The sequence below is a fragment of the Panthera onca genome, chromosome A2, assembly GCF_046562875.1.
Source record: "Panthera onca isolate mPanOnc1 chromosome A2, mPanOnc1 haplotype 2, whole genome shotgun sequence".
Classification (NCBI taxonomy): Eukaryota; Metazoa; Chordata; class Mammalia; order Carnivora; family Felidae; genus Panthera; species Panthera onca.
In genome coordinates this window covers 106,763,095-106,780,489 of record NC_138340.1, presented here as the reverse complement: position 1 = coordinate 106,780,489, position 17,395 = coordinate 106,763,095, and the positions used below count along the sequence as shown (strand labels likewise).

General features: G+C 35.8%; 1 protein-coding gene across 8 annotated transcripts in view; it reads left to right on the top strand.

Annotated features, from left to right (window-relative positions):
* Window positions 1-14,789, top strand: part of ETV1 (ETS variant transcription factor 1) — a 93,272-nt gene extending 78,483 nt beyond the window's left edge. For all 8 annotated transcript variants that reach the window (XM_081795045.1, XM_081795042.1, XM_081795043.1 and 5 more), the window contains 3 exons: window positions 1,021-1,190; window positions 5,849-5,950; window positions 10,961-14,789. In XM_081795045.1, the coding sequence (XP_081651171.1) occupies window positions 1,021-1,190; window positions 5,849-5,950; window positions 10,961-11,182 (494 nt within the window). In that variant the 3' untranslated portion in view covers window positions 11,183-14,789. The remainder of the gene's footprint in view (window positions 1-1,020; window positions 1,191-5,848; window positions 5,951-10,960) is intronic.
* Window positions 14,790-17,395: the final 2,606 nt, after the last annotated feature.

Here is a 17,395-nt window from a genome sequence, read left to right as displayed (position 1 = left end):
GGTGCCTGGAGGTAGATGTAAATAATCAGGAGTTATGACTGAATTTTTTGTTTGTTTGGTTGGTTGGTTGGTTGGTAAAAGCAAGATAACTGACCAGATTTATGCCAGAAGAATTGTGGTACTAACACCCATATTGCTGTAATGTACTTAATAGGTTTTTACACTATGTATAAATAACAAATAAATGTAACACAAACCAACCTTTCTTGATTAAAAATATAGATTTACAGAAAGCTCCAGTACGTATGTTTTCAGATTGCACTTTTAGAAAAAGACTAGTAAGCTAAACTCACATGAGTGAAATGCAAGCAAGAGATGAAGAAAAACAAAGAAATTTTTATTTGCTGCCAGCTAAGAAAGTGGTAGTGCCCGTATGAAGGTGTGGAAAAAGATGGTATGATGATAATCCAATATGCTCTGATTTCCCTATGAGATTTTCCTAATTTATATAATGTACAGATTACTTAACCCAGCGTTTAAGATGCTATTAAATTTGCTTTGAAATATTTGCATTAAAATTTGCAATAGTTTGTAATGTGCAGGTCAATGAGATATTACACATTATAGTTTGCAGAATTTAATTTGTACAAATAAAGTGCCCAGAGCTTAAAATTGATTACTCCCTCTTCAGTGTTGCTTAGAGCAGTGAATAATGTCATTAGCAATAAAAGCAAAAAGAAGTGTGATTAGACGGTATGGTTTTTAAATAAATGAATGAAAGCAAAAGGATGGTTATACAAAAATGTTATAAGTAAATGACATCCGTGGATTTATTCTGCACCTGTATGCATTTATTTTGACCCTTATATGTTATATATAGTTGTTTGTGAGTTTGTACAGATTCTCGCTTTACTTCAAATCCTTTGATTGTTTTAAAGCCTTGTTTAGCAATAACATTACATTTCACAGACACCCATAAAGTGGTTGTGTTTTAATCATTTTAGCGATTGACTTAATGTAAATTTTATATAAATGTCATAATATTGCTAATAATCGAAACTTAAAACCTTTTTAATTTAGGAGACATCAAACAGGAGCCAGGCATGTATCGGGAAGGCCCCACGTACCAGCGGCGGGGGTCACTTCAGCTCTGGCAGTTTTTGGTAGCTCTTCTGGATGACCCTTCAAATTCTCATTTCATTGCGTGGACTGGGCGAGGCATGGAATTTAAACTGATTGAGCCCGAAGAGGTGGGTTTAACAGATTTTTGTTTGGAAAACCAGATATGTTATAATATTGAAGAAACATATATTCGATCAGTGTGCCAAAAACGTTTTTGTTTGTTTGTTTGTTTGTTTGTTTTTACTTTTAAAACTTTAGGGAAACCTTCTAAATTAGAAGGTGGGCAAAGGAAAAAAAATGTATCCATTTAAACTAAGAAATGAATATGTTGCACACTTTTTCCAGTTGAATACCATCCTGTGGAATTGATGAAGAAAACTAGCCAGAGCATCGTTGGCATAAGACTTGATTCAAGAATGCAGTGCTTGGGAAGGTCTCTAAGAGAGCATCTACATTGGGGATGTTTGATGATTTTTGAGGAGGAGAGGGTGTATCTGAAGTTCAACTACTTTTGCACATGAAGGGATTGTTCTTGAGTATTAGCATTTGTTATCTGGATAATCTTAATTTTGTCAAGGGGTCAGAGGGGGACATTGAGAAACCAAAGTCATGTGCCAGAGGGAGCGGGGGAGAAATTGCCGTGGGGGGATAAAGGCCCACAAGAGCTGCAGTAGGAAGAGCTCACTCCTTCAGAGATGCGGGCCTAGTAGGGACATTGCTTCTCTTTGACTTTTGGTGATACCTTTCCTAGGCAGCCGGACTGTGTACACCCCGTGAGAAAGTAGGGATTAAGTACAAAGTGTCACCGTAATACCTAAGAAATTGCCAAAGTGAGAGAATTCTAGAGAGATAATATGGATAAATGGAACACACTTTCAACTACCTGTTCACCTTTCTTACTGTCGCCCCTGTGCACAGACAGATGGAATGTTTTCTGGAAAAACGTCTCAGTTCAAGTTTTATTCTCCCCAGGTCTAGTTTCAGACTTAAAGCTACTATAATTATTATGGCATAACCCACCAATTGCATTTTGGACCTCTATAGAAAGGTGACTTTTGTATGAAATGCTTGTGTCTTATTAAAGGTGCTTTCTCAGCTACTTTTGAAGTTGACTTTGGTTTACATTAGCCAAGAAAGCAATGGAAGACTTTCAGTTAACATGCCTATGACTGATCATTTTAGCTGTAGGGTTTAAACACCTCAGAAAGATTGAAAAATTTCGTAAGATATCCAGCTATTTTTTTAAAAATTTTTTTTAACGTTTATTTATTTTTGGGACAGAGAGAGACAGAGCATGAACGGGGGAGGGGCAGAGAGAGAGGGAGACACAGAATCGAAGCAGGCTCCAGGCTCTGAGCCATCAGCCCAGAGCCTGACGCGGGGCTCGAACTCACGGACCTCGAGATCCTGACCTGAGCTGAAGTCAGACGCTTAACCGACTGAGCTACCCAGGCGCCCCAATATCCAGCTATTTTTGAACCCAAGTGATTAGTTTCTCATAGACCAAATATCTACAACCTAGGATAATGGGCCTATACATCTTAAATTTTCTGCCCTTTGAAACCAGGTATTCATTTATAATCAGATAACATGTCGTAGTTTGATATCCAGAAGATAAGTTACCTTTCTTATTTAAGAGATTATCTGATTCAAATATGTATTAAAAGAAGTTTGAAATAACAGGAGCTGGTTAGCATAATTATAAATCTACTTCAGATTATAACTAGTGCTTGCCGGGTTAGCTTTGCATCTCCATTGCCCTACACCAAACACACAGATTTCAGAATTTGAAAATATCCATTGTCTAGTATGGCCTAAATGTTTGGGTGTTTGAATTTCTGTAGTGTGTATCAAGCTTACTTTGGCTTTCAAACTAAATTCATTTTTATGTAGATGTACTTAAATGATGTAAGCTTAAGAACCATAAAAATGTGAAGCACTAACAAACTGAGACTAGAAACACTTAATGTAAAGTAACTTGAAAGCCCTTTAACGTGATGGAAGTGTGTGCTGTTCACCTCATCGAACATGTTAATAATCACTGCAAGAGTTGGTTCATCGGAGAACTGAGTACGTGCGATAGGAATTTACATCGAACAGTTATTTCCTTCTACCTGTGCCTAAAATATAGTACTGTTAACTGTGGGCACACCGTGGTAGAGTAGATCTCTAGAACTTGTTCATCTTGCATAACTCATCTGCGTCTCATAGGCATATTGGTATGTGGCACTTCTCTTTTTTTTTTTTTTTTTTTTTTTAACGTTTATTTATTTTTGAGACAGAGAGACAGAGAGTGAACAGGGGAGGGGCAGAGAGAGAGGGAGACACAGAATCTGAAACAGGCTCCAGGCTCTGAGCTGTCAGCACAGAGCCTGACGCGGGGCTCGAACTCACAGACCGTGAGATCATGACCTGAGCCGAAGTCGGACGCTTAACCGACTGAGCCACCCAGGCGCCCCGGCACTTCTCTTGATGAATGTGACACTGAGTCAGTTAAAACATCTCTAAGAATCGGGGCACCTGGGTGGCTCAGTCGGTTAAGCATCTGACTTTGGCTCAGGTCACGATCTCATGGTTTGTGGGTCTGCGTGGAGACTGCTTCAGATTCTGTGTCTCCTTCTCTCTCTGCCTTTCTTCTGCTCATGCCCTGTCTCTCTCTGTCTCTCAAAAATGAATAAACATCACAAAATTTTAAGAAAACATCTCTAAGAATAAATTTTACTGTTTTAAAATACCTACTAATACCCACTTGTGCTGAGAATTACCAGGCATCCTCAAAATCAGACTCTGCTTATGGTATCAAAAAAATCATCTTTCTCCCCCTAAAGACTTCCACTGTGTTGTCTTAAAGTTGGTTGCAAGTTTTTTTTACTTTCTAGGGACATCCTGGTGAGTTTCTTCATGAGAAGCATTTGTAAATGAAAAACTATTCAGAGGTTGTTGTTTAATTTAAGGAAATATTAATACTTTATTTTCACATAGTTAACAAACAGGGAGAGAGTCAAACAAGAAGACACTCTTAAATACAGAGAACAAACTGAGGGCTGATGGGAGGGTACGGGAGAGGGGAAAGTGGGGGATGGGCACTGAGGAGGGCACTTGTTGGGATGAGCACTGGGTGTTGTATGTAAGTGATGAATCATGGGAATCTACCCCCAAAACCAAGAGCACACTGTATACACTGCATGTTAGCCAACTTGACAATAAATTATATTTAAAAAAGAAAAAAAAAATATATATATATATATATATTTAAAAAAAAAGAAAAAAGTAGTTTTCATGTCCTTTTCAGGTTTGCATGCTGTTCACTTGCCAAATCTCTTAAAGATTTGCTGATGTTCATTATTCGGTTTTTAAAAGGCATTTTATTTAGAAAGCGTTGATTTCATTTCTTACTGCCACCCTCCCGTTTCACTACTGCTTAGAACACTTGCATTAAAATAAAGTTGATCTTTGGAAAATTAAGGTGTACCTGCTGTGATGACCACTTGGATATGTCATCATGTCCCAGTTACATCACATTTCTCTGCTCTTAAAAAAGTAGAGGGATGCATGTGGCTAAATTACATCATATGTTTATTCAGGGAATACAAATTAAGGAGGTAGAAGATAGCAAGGATCAGTATTTTTAAAAGGAAGGAAAAAAAAAAAAAACAAACCCTGAGGAAAGCCTATTGCTAATAAAATGGAGAAAGACATTATGATCTCCCTGAAAAGCGTTCTATTTTCGTGTATGGGACCCAGCAACAACTTGGAATTTCATAGAAATGAAGGAAAACACTAACTCTATTAGCTAATGCTCTCTTGGGGTCGCCTAGGTATGCATGACAGCTGCAGTATCTGCTCAGACTAATAAAATATGGAAATTAACGAGAACATGGTTGTAGCTGGGGTAGAAAAAGCAGGCTACGCTCTTCAGTATAATGCGTCAGCCAGCCCAAGGCGGTGGTGACGCGGGGGAGGCGTATACATTGAAGAAGGGGCTTTTCTTGAAAACCTCTCCTCTGCCACATAAGTTGCTCCTCCAAAGCCACATTATAAAAAGTTCTGAGATTTTTCACTAAACAACAAAGTGGACATTCTGCTTTAGAGATTTTTGTTTGTGGACTTGTGTACATGGTGACCTTTTCCACTTCCTTCTTATTTTTAGTATGCAATTACTGTTGACTAAGTGAATGCCTAATTTGCCAGTTTAGTATTGGTTACAGTTTTATTCTTATGCTGCTTCAGGCAATAAAAATTATTTGCAGTTCAGATTATGAATTTGTATAGTGTTTCCTCTGCTCCACACAAAATGCCACTTGTTCACTCTTTTATTTGGTATCAAACAGGGTATTTTTTCCTTTAGTTTATCACAACCTCGAAAAACACCTTTACAAAGAGATCACTAAGCTGTTCTTGATCTATGGGTTTTATCTGAAAAACTAAGAGGGAAAAAACAGGCCATATATCTCAGGATGGGAAACTTGCCTCATCTTGGTGAATTGCAGCCTGTTCGTTCCCATTGTAAACACATCCCCTTATTTCCATTTAATTTTGTATCCAAAACAATAGTGACAAAGAATTCTATTGTGAAGTTTCAGAATGATCACTGCGCTGCATGCCTGGTTTAAAAGCAAACCAGGACACAGGAAAATTCAGATCATGATTTTGCCTCTTTACTTAGGTCTTTAATTTGGATGTGTTTTGGAAGGTTTGGAAGTAATTGATTAATTCACTAATGTTTTATGAAATATCTTGATAAGGCAGTTCTTAACACTACAATGTCATTCTGTTTTGGTGGCAGGTGGCCCGGCGTTGGGGCATTCAGAAAAACAGGCCAGCTATGAACTATGATAAACTAAGCCGTTCGCTTCGCTATTATTATGAGAAAGGAATCATGCAAAAGGTGAGCAGCTAAAACAGCATTAAAATTCATTGAAATGTTGCACATTAATCTGCATGTCGTACTTTAAAAGCCACATATCATTGCATTGCTGAAGCAAGGTTTTCACTCATTTTAACATATGCTTAGCTCTTGGTTTTGGTATTACAAGCCTTTCTATTTATAAATTCCTGGGCATTAGAGACCGGTGTAATAATATCATATAGAAACTAGTAGACTTTCTGGCATTCCCAACTTTACCGTATTTGGTAAAAAATGTTGTTGCAGTACTAATATTCATGTATATCTTCCCAGAAGTTTTCGGTAGTCCACTACATTCCCCACAATTATATAATTTGGAAATGCTGTTGTTTATAGTTTCCAATACAAACTGAATGCTTACTTTTTCCCTCCTTGTTCTTATCCTTAAGAAACATTCAGAGAATTTCTTGTCCTGAAAAATCTTCTCTTCTTGTCTGAGATCTTGCCTGGTTTCAGCATGTGACAGCTTAGAATCCTAAACCATTTATTAAAAATAAATATTGATACTATTTCATTGGTGAATGAAGTTATATATATTTTATTTCATTTCAAGTGAGCTTCTCTTAGTATTTGAAAGTGGCTTTAAAAAAAAGAGTAAGATAAAACAAGCCAAGTGCATGAAGAAGAGATTGTAAAATTTTTGAAGAAGGGAATGAACCGATGAATAAAGATAAAACATTGAATACTTGTGATTATTACATCTTTCAGCCTTGCATGTGTATTCATTCCAGTTGTGTAGACTGTGAACCAAGTTTATGATTTATCCTTGGTGAACATTACTGTCTTATTATGCGTCCTTTGTTCATTTGGGTGACACAAACATAGCTATATATTCTGCACTGTGGCATATTTTTTATACCACTATATTTACGCCAAGAAAACTCAACCACTTGCTACATGTAACATACTGGAACAGAGGGAACAGCATCACTGAGTTTTTAGACCAAAGGGAATTGGTGCTCTGGAGTTCACCAGCTCAGAAGTTAGAGTGCCCAAGATCCTTGAAAGATAAGGCTGAATCCATTTCTCATGTCCTATTTCCCTGAATCTTGCCTTCAAGATATATAACCTATTACTACCTGCTCCCCTGTGTTCTCCATCTCAACCGTAGGGTCTTTTTTTTATTCCTCCCTTCCTCTCACCTGCCCTTCCCACCTGCAGCGAGACCCTTTCATTTTCCTCACCAAGTCCCTAGTCCCAGCATATCACGTGGGCTGGTGCAGCAGGTGCTCCCCAGTCCTGGGCAGTGGTGCACAGTGAAAGAGAGAATGCAGTCGGGTTTACATGCTGACTTCTCAGCGGGTCACCTTTTTGAACAGGTTCTTCTGCTAAATGGTGGTGTTTTTACTTCCTGAAGTTGTTCTCATGATTAAATGAAATAAGGTACCTGAGATCATTGCGTGGTACCTGGCACAGGAGAAGTCTTCAGCGAAAGGTGGCTCTGAATACCACTCACACCCTGAAACCAGTGGGAGCTGAGACACATTTGGCTTCTGTGTCTTGACCATTAAGTCTCTTATTAAAGAGAGCATTCACAGAGAGTTAAAAGGAGAAGGTGTCTAGTTACACCTCAGCTTTTAGACGTAGTGTTTGACAGGGTATCTCCAGGATGTCACGCCAGGTCTTAATTATTCTCAAGGGTGTTCAAACGTGATTCTTATTACTAATATCACCATTCCATGTGCCTGTTTATTTATCCGATGATCACATACACCGTGTGTTTACCTCTTATTTTAATAGATTGATAAGACAAGATGCTATCAAATAATCAAATTATGGCATAGGTACTAAAATACAGATTAAAATAGTGTTGCTCCTCACATTTTTCCCTGTTGGGATGTAATTGCCAGAAGAAATTGTTTGCAACTGTTTATCAGCTAGTAGAGGGTAGCAAAATTCTGTGGTTTCTATGACATACCTTTTGGGGTGTTGCCGTGCAATGTGAGAAAGCATAGGGTGTTTAATGGTGAAATATGCAAAATTGAGGTCTCCTTGTAGCCAGCACATAAATGAAGGCTGTTTACAGTTTTTACAGACATGTTTAATCTTTTTCCTCATATGTGTTGAGTGATTCTCTTTGCTGCTATTTGATATGCCTGTGACCCCCCTCATTACTTCACCGATATGGTCCCCTCTTTATAGAGTGCCTTGCCTTCTGATTTTTACCTAACGTCTGTATCAGTCTAATGGTTAAGTAAATTTTAACAGAGTCACTCAGAAAAATTATGCTGTCCTTAAAAAAAAAAAGTGTGTTATAGAATTTTATATTTCAGGGTGTAGTGGAAAAATGTTTATATGACCACACTTGTTTAGAAACTTAAAATTCTGATACTCTGGTTTCTTTTCAGATCATATAAACTTAAAATTATGTATGTATGTGGTGTATGTCAAGGAAAATAAAATGGAAAGTTTAGAAAATAAAAATAATCAAATGGATCTAAACATATAAAAAAATCCTGATTATTTCAGTAGTTGTGAAAGAAGAAAGGGTGGGGTATGGCTTTTAGACTGTACATACATGTGTTCACTTCTATTTCAAAACAGAAATGCCTAGACAAATATGTGGAAAAATTTGAACAGTGGTTATTTCTTGATGTTATAATGATAAATCATTATTTCTTTTGGTTTAATGTGTAGTTTTTAGTTTTCCTCTAGTTTCTCTGTGTTACTTCTATGATTTTAAAAATTAACACATAATTTAAATGTGTAGTCTTTCAAAGCACAGTTCAAAAGATACTTCCTTACTTAACTCTAATTCATCTCCTATAAAATTCATGTTCTGTATATCTCAGCTTTGCAGTTTGGGTATACTTAATGTGCAGCATTTTCTACATTGTAATTGTATTACTACTAATAAAAGACATTATTTCCCTTGGTAGTTATCAGCCTTTGTTCTAAACTCTGTGGCATCTAACATAGTCCGATAAATATAGTGGTAGCTCCAAAAATGTTTTTCATAAGAAAAATAGCAGGAAGCAATGAGTCAAGGCAGTCTCCTTAAGAGGTTTTATAATCTTGATTGCATGTTGTACATTTTAATTCCCCATGGTGATTTATCAAATCATTTCTAATTATAACCAATAGCAACAGGTTGGATAAAAAAGCTACCAGTAGCCTAAAGCAAATACCTCTTTTTCTGAAGCTCCAAACAAAACAAAGAAGGTTATTGAATGCTTTGAGGTATGCAGGCCATTTATTTATTTATTTTCCTCAAGATGCTTTGAATAAAGAAAAAAAAAAAAAGAAAACAAGGATTTCATATCTTAGCTTTGTTTCTGATATTGCCTGTTTATATATTTATGGCAATTCCACCTTTATGAACTTAGTTTCTTTCTTATAAGGGCCTAAAATAATTTATTTCAGCTCCTCTGTTTGCTATGCAATGTACTAGAAACTTCCATCTTGATTTCATAAGAGGCTTTCCATAGGAGCCGTTCCCACCTTTATTTCACAAAAGAAAGGGGAAACTGAGAGCAGATTAAGAAACATGTCCAAATTTATAAAAACGAAGTGTTCACTCTTTTCATACCTAAGAATATTCAGATTATTTGGATTCTCTAAATTGGTTCCTTTTACAAGCTAAAAAAATCCAGGACAAAAAAATGTTCTAAATCTTGAGTCCAGAACACTAACGCTCTTTGGTAGTTGATTCGCTTTTTCCAGACATACAGATAGTTTCTAAACCATGAACTTACTCTTCTCCTGCATCACAAAGCAAATAGCAGTGCCTTTTTGATACATAGGAACCCAGAGGTACTGAGTAATTCTCACCTTTCTAAAACTACTAATCTCTGCACACATACGAAAAGGTACTGTCAATGTCAACGCAAAGAACTGTATTCATGCACACACCCCCTCCACCCTCTATCCCACAACCCACTCCTGGTTTTTTGAGAACCTCAGTTTTGTCTGTTAATGGAGGTGGGGGTACATATGTGTTTCACTTCATTATTGTTTATAATTTCCTAGAGAAACATTATTCTTCAAAATTTAAGTTTGGTACATGTCATTCCCTACAAATTATGCTACTTCTCCTTTATTTCAGGCAGCTGTCACATTTCTTTTTCTCATTTCCTCCCTATGCATTGTATATTTTAAATTCCTTTCACTTTTTTACACCTCTTACTTCAATTTGACACTTTACACACATCCTTAACTTCTGTCTAATGCAACTTGCCTTCATTTTTAAAAGTGATGTACCCAGGATAATGCTGTCCTCTTGATCCATCTTTCATTTAAATAAGGCTATGCATCTTTTTCTTTTACATCAGAATACACAAGTGCCAAAAAAAGAAAAAAAAGAAGAAGAAAAGAAAAAGAAAAAAGAACCAGTTCACTGTGAATCAGCAAGTCACTAGTCTAGTCTTATTAGGAACACAACACATTTTTCTTTTAAGGTTTAGAAGTTTAGTTTTTCTACGATTTCAGAAAATGTAATATTAAGAGGGAGACACTACACCTTAAAGATCCAGTCATTTTATAAAGATATTACCATTTAAAACAAAGGAAAAAAATTTCAATGGGAGATGCCTGCATGAAATCATTGATTTCCACCCCTCCCCCAAATAACAATGTAAGCTTCCTTTTATTTAAAACAAGCAAAGTGCTAAGCTTTCTAGCTGTGCCTGGAATGAATGTAATTATTACTCAGAGTCAATCATTACTCAAGGTCGCATTTCCCTCTTTTGGACTGTAATTTATTCTACAAAGTAAGGACCTTCTTTTTTTTTTTTTTTTTTTTTTTGGTTATGCACCCTTTCTGGTATATTAAACCAAGTTTTTATTCTTTTGTTTCCCTGCTCTTTCCTATTTGGGGATGGTAGAGATCGCAGTTCTTTTGAGGTCCATTGACATATAGTGTTACATCAGTTTCAGGGGTAAAACAGAATGATTCACTACTTGTATATATCATGAAATGATCGCCACACTAAGTTCAGTTAACATCCTGCACCATACATAAGGCTGGGTTTTTCTCTTCCGTGTTTTCATCAGGTGGCTGGAGAGAGATATGTCTACAAATTTGTGTGTGATCCAGAAGCCCTGTTCTCCATGGCCTTTCCAGATAATCAGCGCCCACTGCTGAAGACAGACATGGAACGTCACATCAATGAAGAGGACACGGTGCCTCTGTCTCACTTTGACGAGGGCATGGCCTACATGCCGGAAGGGGGCTGCTGCAACCCCCATCCCTACAATGAAGGCTACGTGTATTAACACAAGTGACACTGAAGCAGGGCCTGCTCAAGCGTTTCCTCTTTTGCAGGATGCAGAGAATCTCTGAGTGCTCTTCGATTTTTGATTTTTGTTGTTTGTATTTTATTTTTAAATAATAATACACAAAAAGGGGCTTTCCTGTTGCATTATTCTATGGTCTGCCATGGACTGTGCACTTTATTTGAGGGTGGGTGGGAGTAATCTAAACATTTATTCTGTGTAACAGGAAGATAATGGGTGAATGGGTGGGGGAATACAGGGATTACTTTTTACTTAGGCTTGGGATGGGGTCCTACAGGTTTTAAGTATGATGAAGCTATATCATGTTTATTTGATTTCATAACAACATAAGAAAATGTTCATTTTCTCTGGGTATCTATGGTACAGTTAATTCACATTGTGTAAATATCCACTTGGAGACCATTTGCCTTGGGCATTTTCCCCTCTCATTTCTGAGTCTCTGCAAGATGTACAAAAACAAAAACAAACAAACAAAAAAAACAAAAAAAAACAAAAAACAAAAAACAAAAAAAACCCTACTGTAAATGGCAGTTTAATTGTTAGAGATGACTGGTTTTGCACCTGTTGTAAAAAGGTATTTAGAGATTGCATTTGCTGTTTTTGTTTTGTTTTGCTCTATATATGACTCACAGAGGATAACCATAAAATGGGTAATTCTCTCTGAAGTTGAGTGATCACCATGACGGTAAATGAGGGGCACAATTTTGGACTCTGGCTCCAAACTCAGTCATAGGCCAGTAGCATTACATGTATCTGGTGCCACCTTGCTGTTTAGATACAAATCATAATGTCGTTTAAATATTTTGAAGCCCGTTTCAGTTAAATAATGATATGTCATGGTCCTTTGAGATCTTCATTTAAATGTTAAATCCAGGATCACAATGAAGCAAAAAATATCTATCTCACTTCCTTCAGTACATAAAAAGACATTATTTAATCGATAAGAATTAACTGTACTAAATCACATATTATGCTGTTCTAGATACAGCAAGCACTCCTTAAGAAAAATATCCAATACACTAAATAGGTACTATAGTAATTTTTAGACATGGTACCCGTTGATATGCATTTAAACCTTTTACTGCTGTGTTATGTTGATAACATATATAAATATTAGATAATGCTAATGCTTCTGCTGCTGTCTTTTCTGTAATATTCTCTTTCATGCTGAATTTACTATGACCATTTATAAGCAATGCAGTTAACTACAGATAGCATTTCAGGACAAAATAGATGACTCAAACCATTTATTGCTTAAAAAATAGCTTATGCCATGCTATGCTATAAGCAGCTTTTATGCACATTGACAAATGAAGAGTAAGCTTCAGCTTGCTAAGGGAAACTGTGGAACTTTTGTAACTTTTGGTGAAATAGAAAATTATTTACAAACTGTCAAAGATCTGAGGAAGTTGCTGTATGACATAGTGCTGGCACTGATATTCATCATCTTGTTTTGGACACTTGTGTAAATGTGTTTGGATTGTTTGAAAGAAGATTTAAAGATTTAAAGTTTCAAAGGTTTTTGTTTTGTTTTTGTTTGGCATTTGGAGAAAATATTGAAAGCAGAATATGTTGTTTCATTCGCCTTGGAAAAAAACAAAGTAAATGGTGTTATAATATCCTTGAAAAGCTTGCTGAACCATTCAGACAAGAAGCATGAATTTTGTTCAATCCATCAATATCCCAGAGGAACAGCATTTTTTAAGAGTCTATAATGAAATGTTAAAAAAAAAATCCAAAACACAAAGCCAAAATGAACCTATAAAAGCATTTCTTGGTGAACACAGGAAAGATTGTTGAAAGATGATTTCTCGGCTACCCATTTTCCAAAATGGCACAGATCACAGCTCATATATCTAAATTGAACAGCTATTGGGAAACCCATATACAGTGATCAATACTAGTCACACTTAATCCTACAAAAAGATCTATTTTAATTTCATTGTATGTATGTAACCTGTGATTTCAATGATTGTTCTGCCTATACATTATATATCATTAGGCCCATTATGGGTTAATAAGTATGCCTTAAAAATGAGAACTTTTTTCCCCCTACTATGCTCATGTGGCCATTTACAGCACTTAGAATAAAAACAAATTTTAAAATATTCAGCTAAAGATTTATTGGAAAGAGTATTAACGTATTTGGAGAAATTGAAGGAGAAATTAAAAGTGGGTCTTTAAAATAGCATCTAAATGAAATTGTATTGAGGATTCTTTTTCTTTCTTTCTCCTTTTCTTTTTTTCCTTGATCTTTTCTCTTTTTAATATCTAGTTCTAATTTCCCATTGGGGAAGGATTGGGCTATGAGTTATCTTAATGGATCAAAGGAAGAACTGGTATTAATTATATAATATTTAAGGCCAAACTATTTTTCTGCTTAAGGTAGTGACTCACAAAACAAAATGAGTAATTGGCCTGTTAACATTAAGAATATTTCCAGTACAGAAGGGTTCAAACGTTGCATTATAAACTCTTTTGGGAAATGTATCTCAAGTTCTTTTTTTTTTTTAAGTTCTGTTTTTATTCTTTTTGTTTGCTTGTGTTTTTATTTTCAGATAGATTAATAAATCTGGCAGCTGATTTCTGCGAGATTCTTGTGTTTTGAATTTCTAATTGAATTGGCTATTAGAAATCCTTTAAAAATATAACATTTTCCTTCAACTTGGTAAAATAAACTAAAAGAAATCTCTCCCCTAATTTTGCTGCCTCTCAGTGATGATATGCTATTACCCAACAGACATTACAACCAAGAACGGTACATCCTAAATAATGAAAAATGACTTTTCTTAAGTTATGCCTCTGAAAAATACTGAAAAATAAAAGTCCACAAAGCTAGCAGTGCGCAACAGTTTTCTGAAATCATGCGTGGGTCTTGGAGGTAATTTATTTGAATCTTCTTTCTATAGATAGTTTTAATTTCTTGTGGCTGCCCTAACAAAGGTAATGGTTCAAAGCTACACAAATATATCCTTTTATAGTCCTGAAGATCAAAAGTCCAAAATGAGCCTAAAGGTGCTAAAATCAAGGTGTGCATGTAGGGATTCTTTCGAAGGTTCCAGGAGAGAATCCCATTCTAGCTTCTACTTTTAGAGGTTACTGACATTTCTGAGTCCCGGCTCCTGGCTTCAGCACTCCAGTCTTTGTTTCTGTTGTCATGTCCCTCTTTGTACTGAAGTCAAATATTCCTCAACCTGCCTCTTCTAAGGACACTGAGGATTGTATTTAAGGTCCTCGCAGATAATCCAGGATGATTTCTCCATCTCAAGATCTTTCCTTTGTCACATCTTTGAAGGCCCTTTTGCCTGTTTCATTCACAGCTTCCCAGATCAGGACATGGAGGTGGAGGGTTGTGGGGAGGGTGCTGTTATTTAGCCCATCACCTAGATGAAGACGCTCTGGTCAAAATACTGATTGATTTACCTCTAGACAAAAGTTGTGTGGATGGAGATAGGGTGAGAAGTTACTGAAAAGCATTTTTGTTTACCATTGAAATAGTTTTACTATACTCTGCATAAATGGTACTGAAAACATTCTATTAAAGTTCACCTATTCCAATAAAGGATCTAGTAATCGCATCAAACGATGACATGACTTTATAACCCCTTGTGTAAATATTATGTGATGAGCGATAAGGTGTGTTAAGTACAGCGTAGTAGCACAGTTAATTCTGTCGTCCAAGCCAGATTATATATTTTTTAAATAAATTTCTTTTTGTGCTGGTATGAGTGGTTACTATACACTCTTAACATCTGCCAAGGATTACTATTTATTAAGAATTTTAGAATATGTCTGTTACTCAGAAGAACAGTTCTAAAATGTGAGTCACCTTGTCTTCATATGACAAGGAAAGAAATTTATTACCCACTTTTATAGCATTTAAGCAGATCATGGGAATTTCTAAAATGAGCTCCTTTGTCAATCAGGCAACGTTTTAAGAGCTTATAATGACAAAACATTGCAGAGGAGAAGGCCATTTGAATGTTTATACTTGATATCTTAGAAGAAGTAAAATTTAAAAATAAGTGCATGAGCTATTTTCCAGTGCTGTTTGGGAGGAAGAAGGGGAAAATACTGTTGTAAAAAAAATAGAGATTCCAGGTAAAAATAATAGAAGGAGATTAAAGGAGGCAAATGAACAATTAAGCAATTGTGAGAATTCCGTAACAGCCAACATTCCATAAAATATCAGTGTTGGACATCATGCTGAAGAATTTGACCCAGTTTACTCAGAACACAACTAATACTTGTAGGGCTTAATTTTTTTTAAACATGAGATACATTTAGAAGGATTTATTAAAAAAACAATTTATGGGAAAATACAGTTTAAGAAGAGAGTGGACTAGTGGGTACCTTTATAGAAGTAATGATGACTTTAGAATGTTCAATTACATACACAATAGCTATGGCTTATGAATTCATATGTAAGGTAGCATCTTGTGGGTTTTTTTTGTTTTTGTTTTGTTTTTATTTTGCAAGTAGACCCTAATATTCTTATGTACTTCCATTCTAACATTATGTTTCTATGAGGAAGACATTTTTAATTAACGTGGATGTATTGAAATTATACTTACAGTTTGAGAAAACATGCTATGAAATTTGTGATGATAGAAAATTAAATATGCTTAAAATTTAAATCTAAAATAAAAGCCCAGAAATTGAAAGCATGATCGTGATCACTCTGGAAGGTGGCACATCTAAAACTGGAGGGCGGAGCATCTAAATTTTTGACACATCCAAATTTTGGCACATCTGAATCATTTTAATCATTTCATGTATGACCAAGCACTTGAGTAACCTCTTTGCTGTCCTTCCACTACTTCCCATGTATTATTCTCTTTATGGTAACTTAGTTCCCAGGACACCTGATCAATGGTTTTCTAATTTTGTGTTCTAATCTCTTTTAATACATTATTTCACTTAATCCTCTCAGCAACTGTATCAGAAAGAAATTTGGGGACGGGAACTCTCTGAATTATTTTAGTGATTCCCATGTGCCAACCAATGGGTATGCATGACATACAGCACTGCCTGTGTCACTCATGGGTCTTATTGAGGGGAAGCTGAGGCTCCCGGCAAAACAAAAATGTCATGTCAAGATGTCATGTGATCACAGTCAAATTCATCAACTCTTTTCTGTAACTTGGGCCTGGCTACTTTCTTGATTTAAATTTCTAATGACTTAAAAATGTACGTAACGATGATTCCCATTTTGCTGAAATATGGTCTTACTTAAAACATTTCTTTAACCATTTTTGAATAGTCTCTATAGAAAAATCTGGAAAAGAAATCAAGTGCTATTTAAACAGCAGCAACATCAAATGGTGATTCCCCCCCGCCCCGAGTCTTTAAGCATTTCAGAATCAAAATGAAGTACCACTTTGTTTTTGTTTTCATTTTTCTACCAGAGAAGGGTACAGTTTAATGTTCCCAAAGGAGACAGATGTACTGATCAAATTCATCAGAAAGTTGTAAACACTGCCCCCATGATTTATGCTATTAGACATGACTTGTGAAAGTAATAGATTTTCCAGAAAACTTTTAAGGCACAGTAAATCTGAATTTACATGATTCAGCAGGAGCAACAGACAGATTTTTAAATTAGAAAGTAGAACTGAAAGCATAGAAAGTATTTTATAAAGAAATCTTAATTTGTAATAATGTCACATTACTGCAAAGCGAACTATGACATTTTTTATACGTTTTAATTTCCTGAATAGCTAGTAAAAGTATTTGTCCTATAGTTTTAATGTCAGTTTAACTGTCAGAAGAAAAATGTAGTGAGAAAAAAAATAGGAGGGAAGAAAAAAAGACAATGCGTGTAGCACTAGTTTTCAAACTGCGTCTAAAATGCTATCCTACTTTTGATACTACAGAAATATTTTACTTTATACTTAAAAGCAATCACAAATATTGGGGCACCTGGCTGACTCGGTTAAGCATCCAACTTTGGCTCAGGTCATGATCTCTTGGTTTATGAGTTTAAGCCCGGAGTGGGACTCTGCTGGTAGTGTGGAGCCTGTGAGGATTCTCTCTCTCCCTCGCTCTCTGCCCCTCTCCCACTTGTGCTTTCTCTCTCAAAATAAACTTTAAAGAAGTAATCATAAACATTAAATACTTTAATTTTTCTATTTTAAAAATGTAGTAATATGTATATAACATAAAACTTGCCATTTTAACTATTTAAAAAAT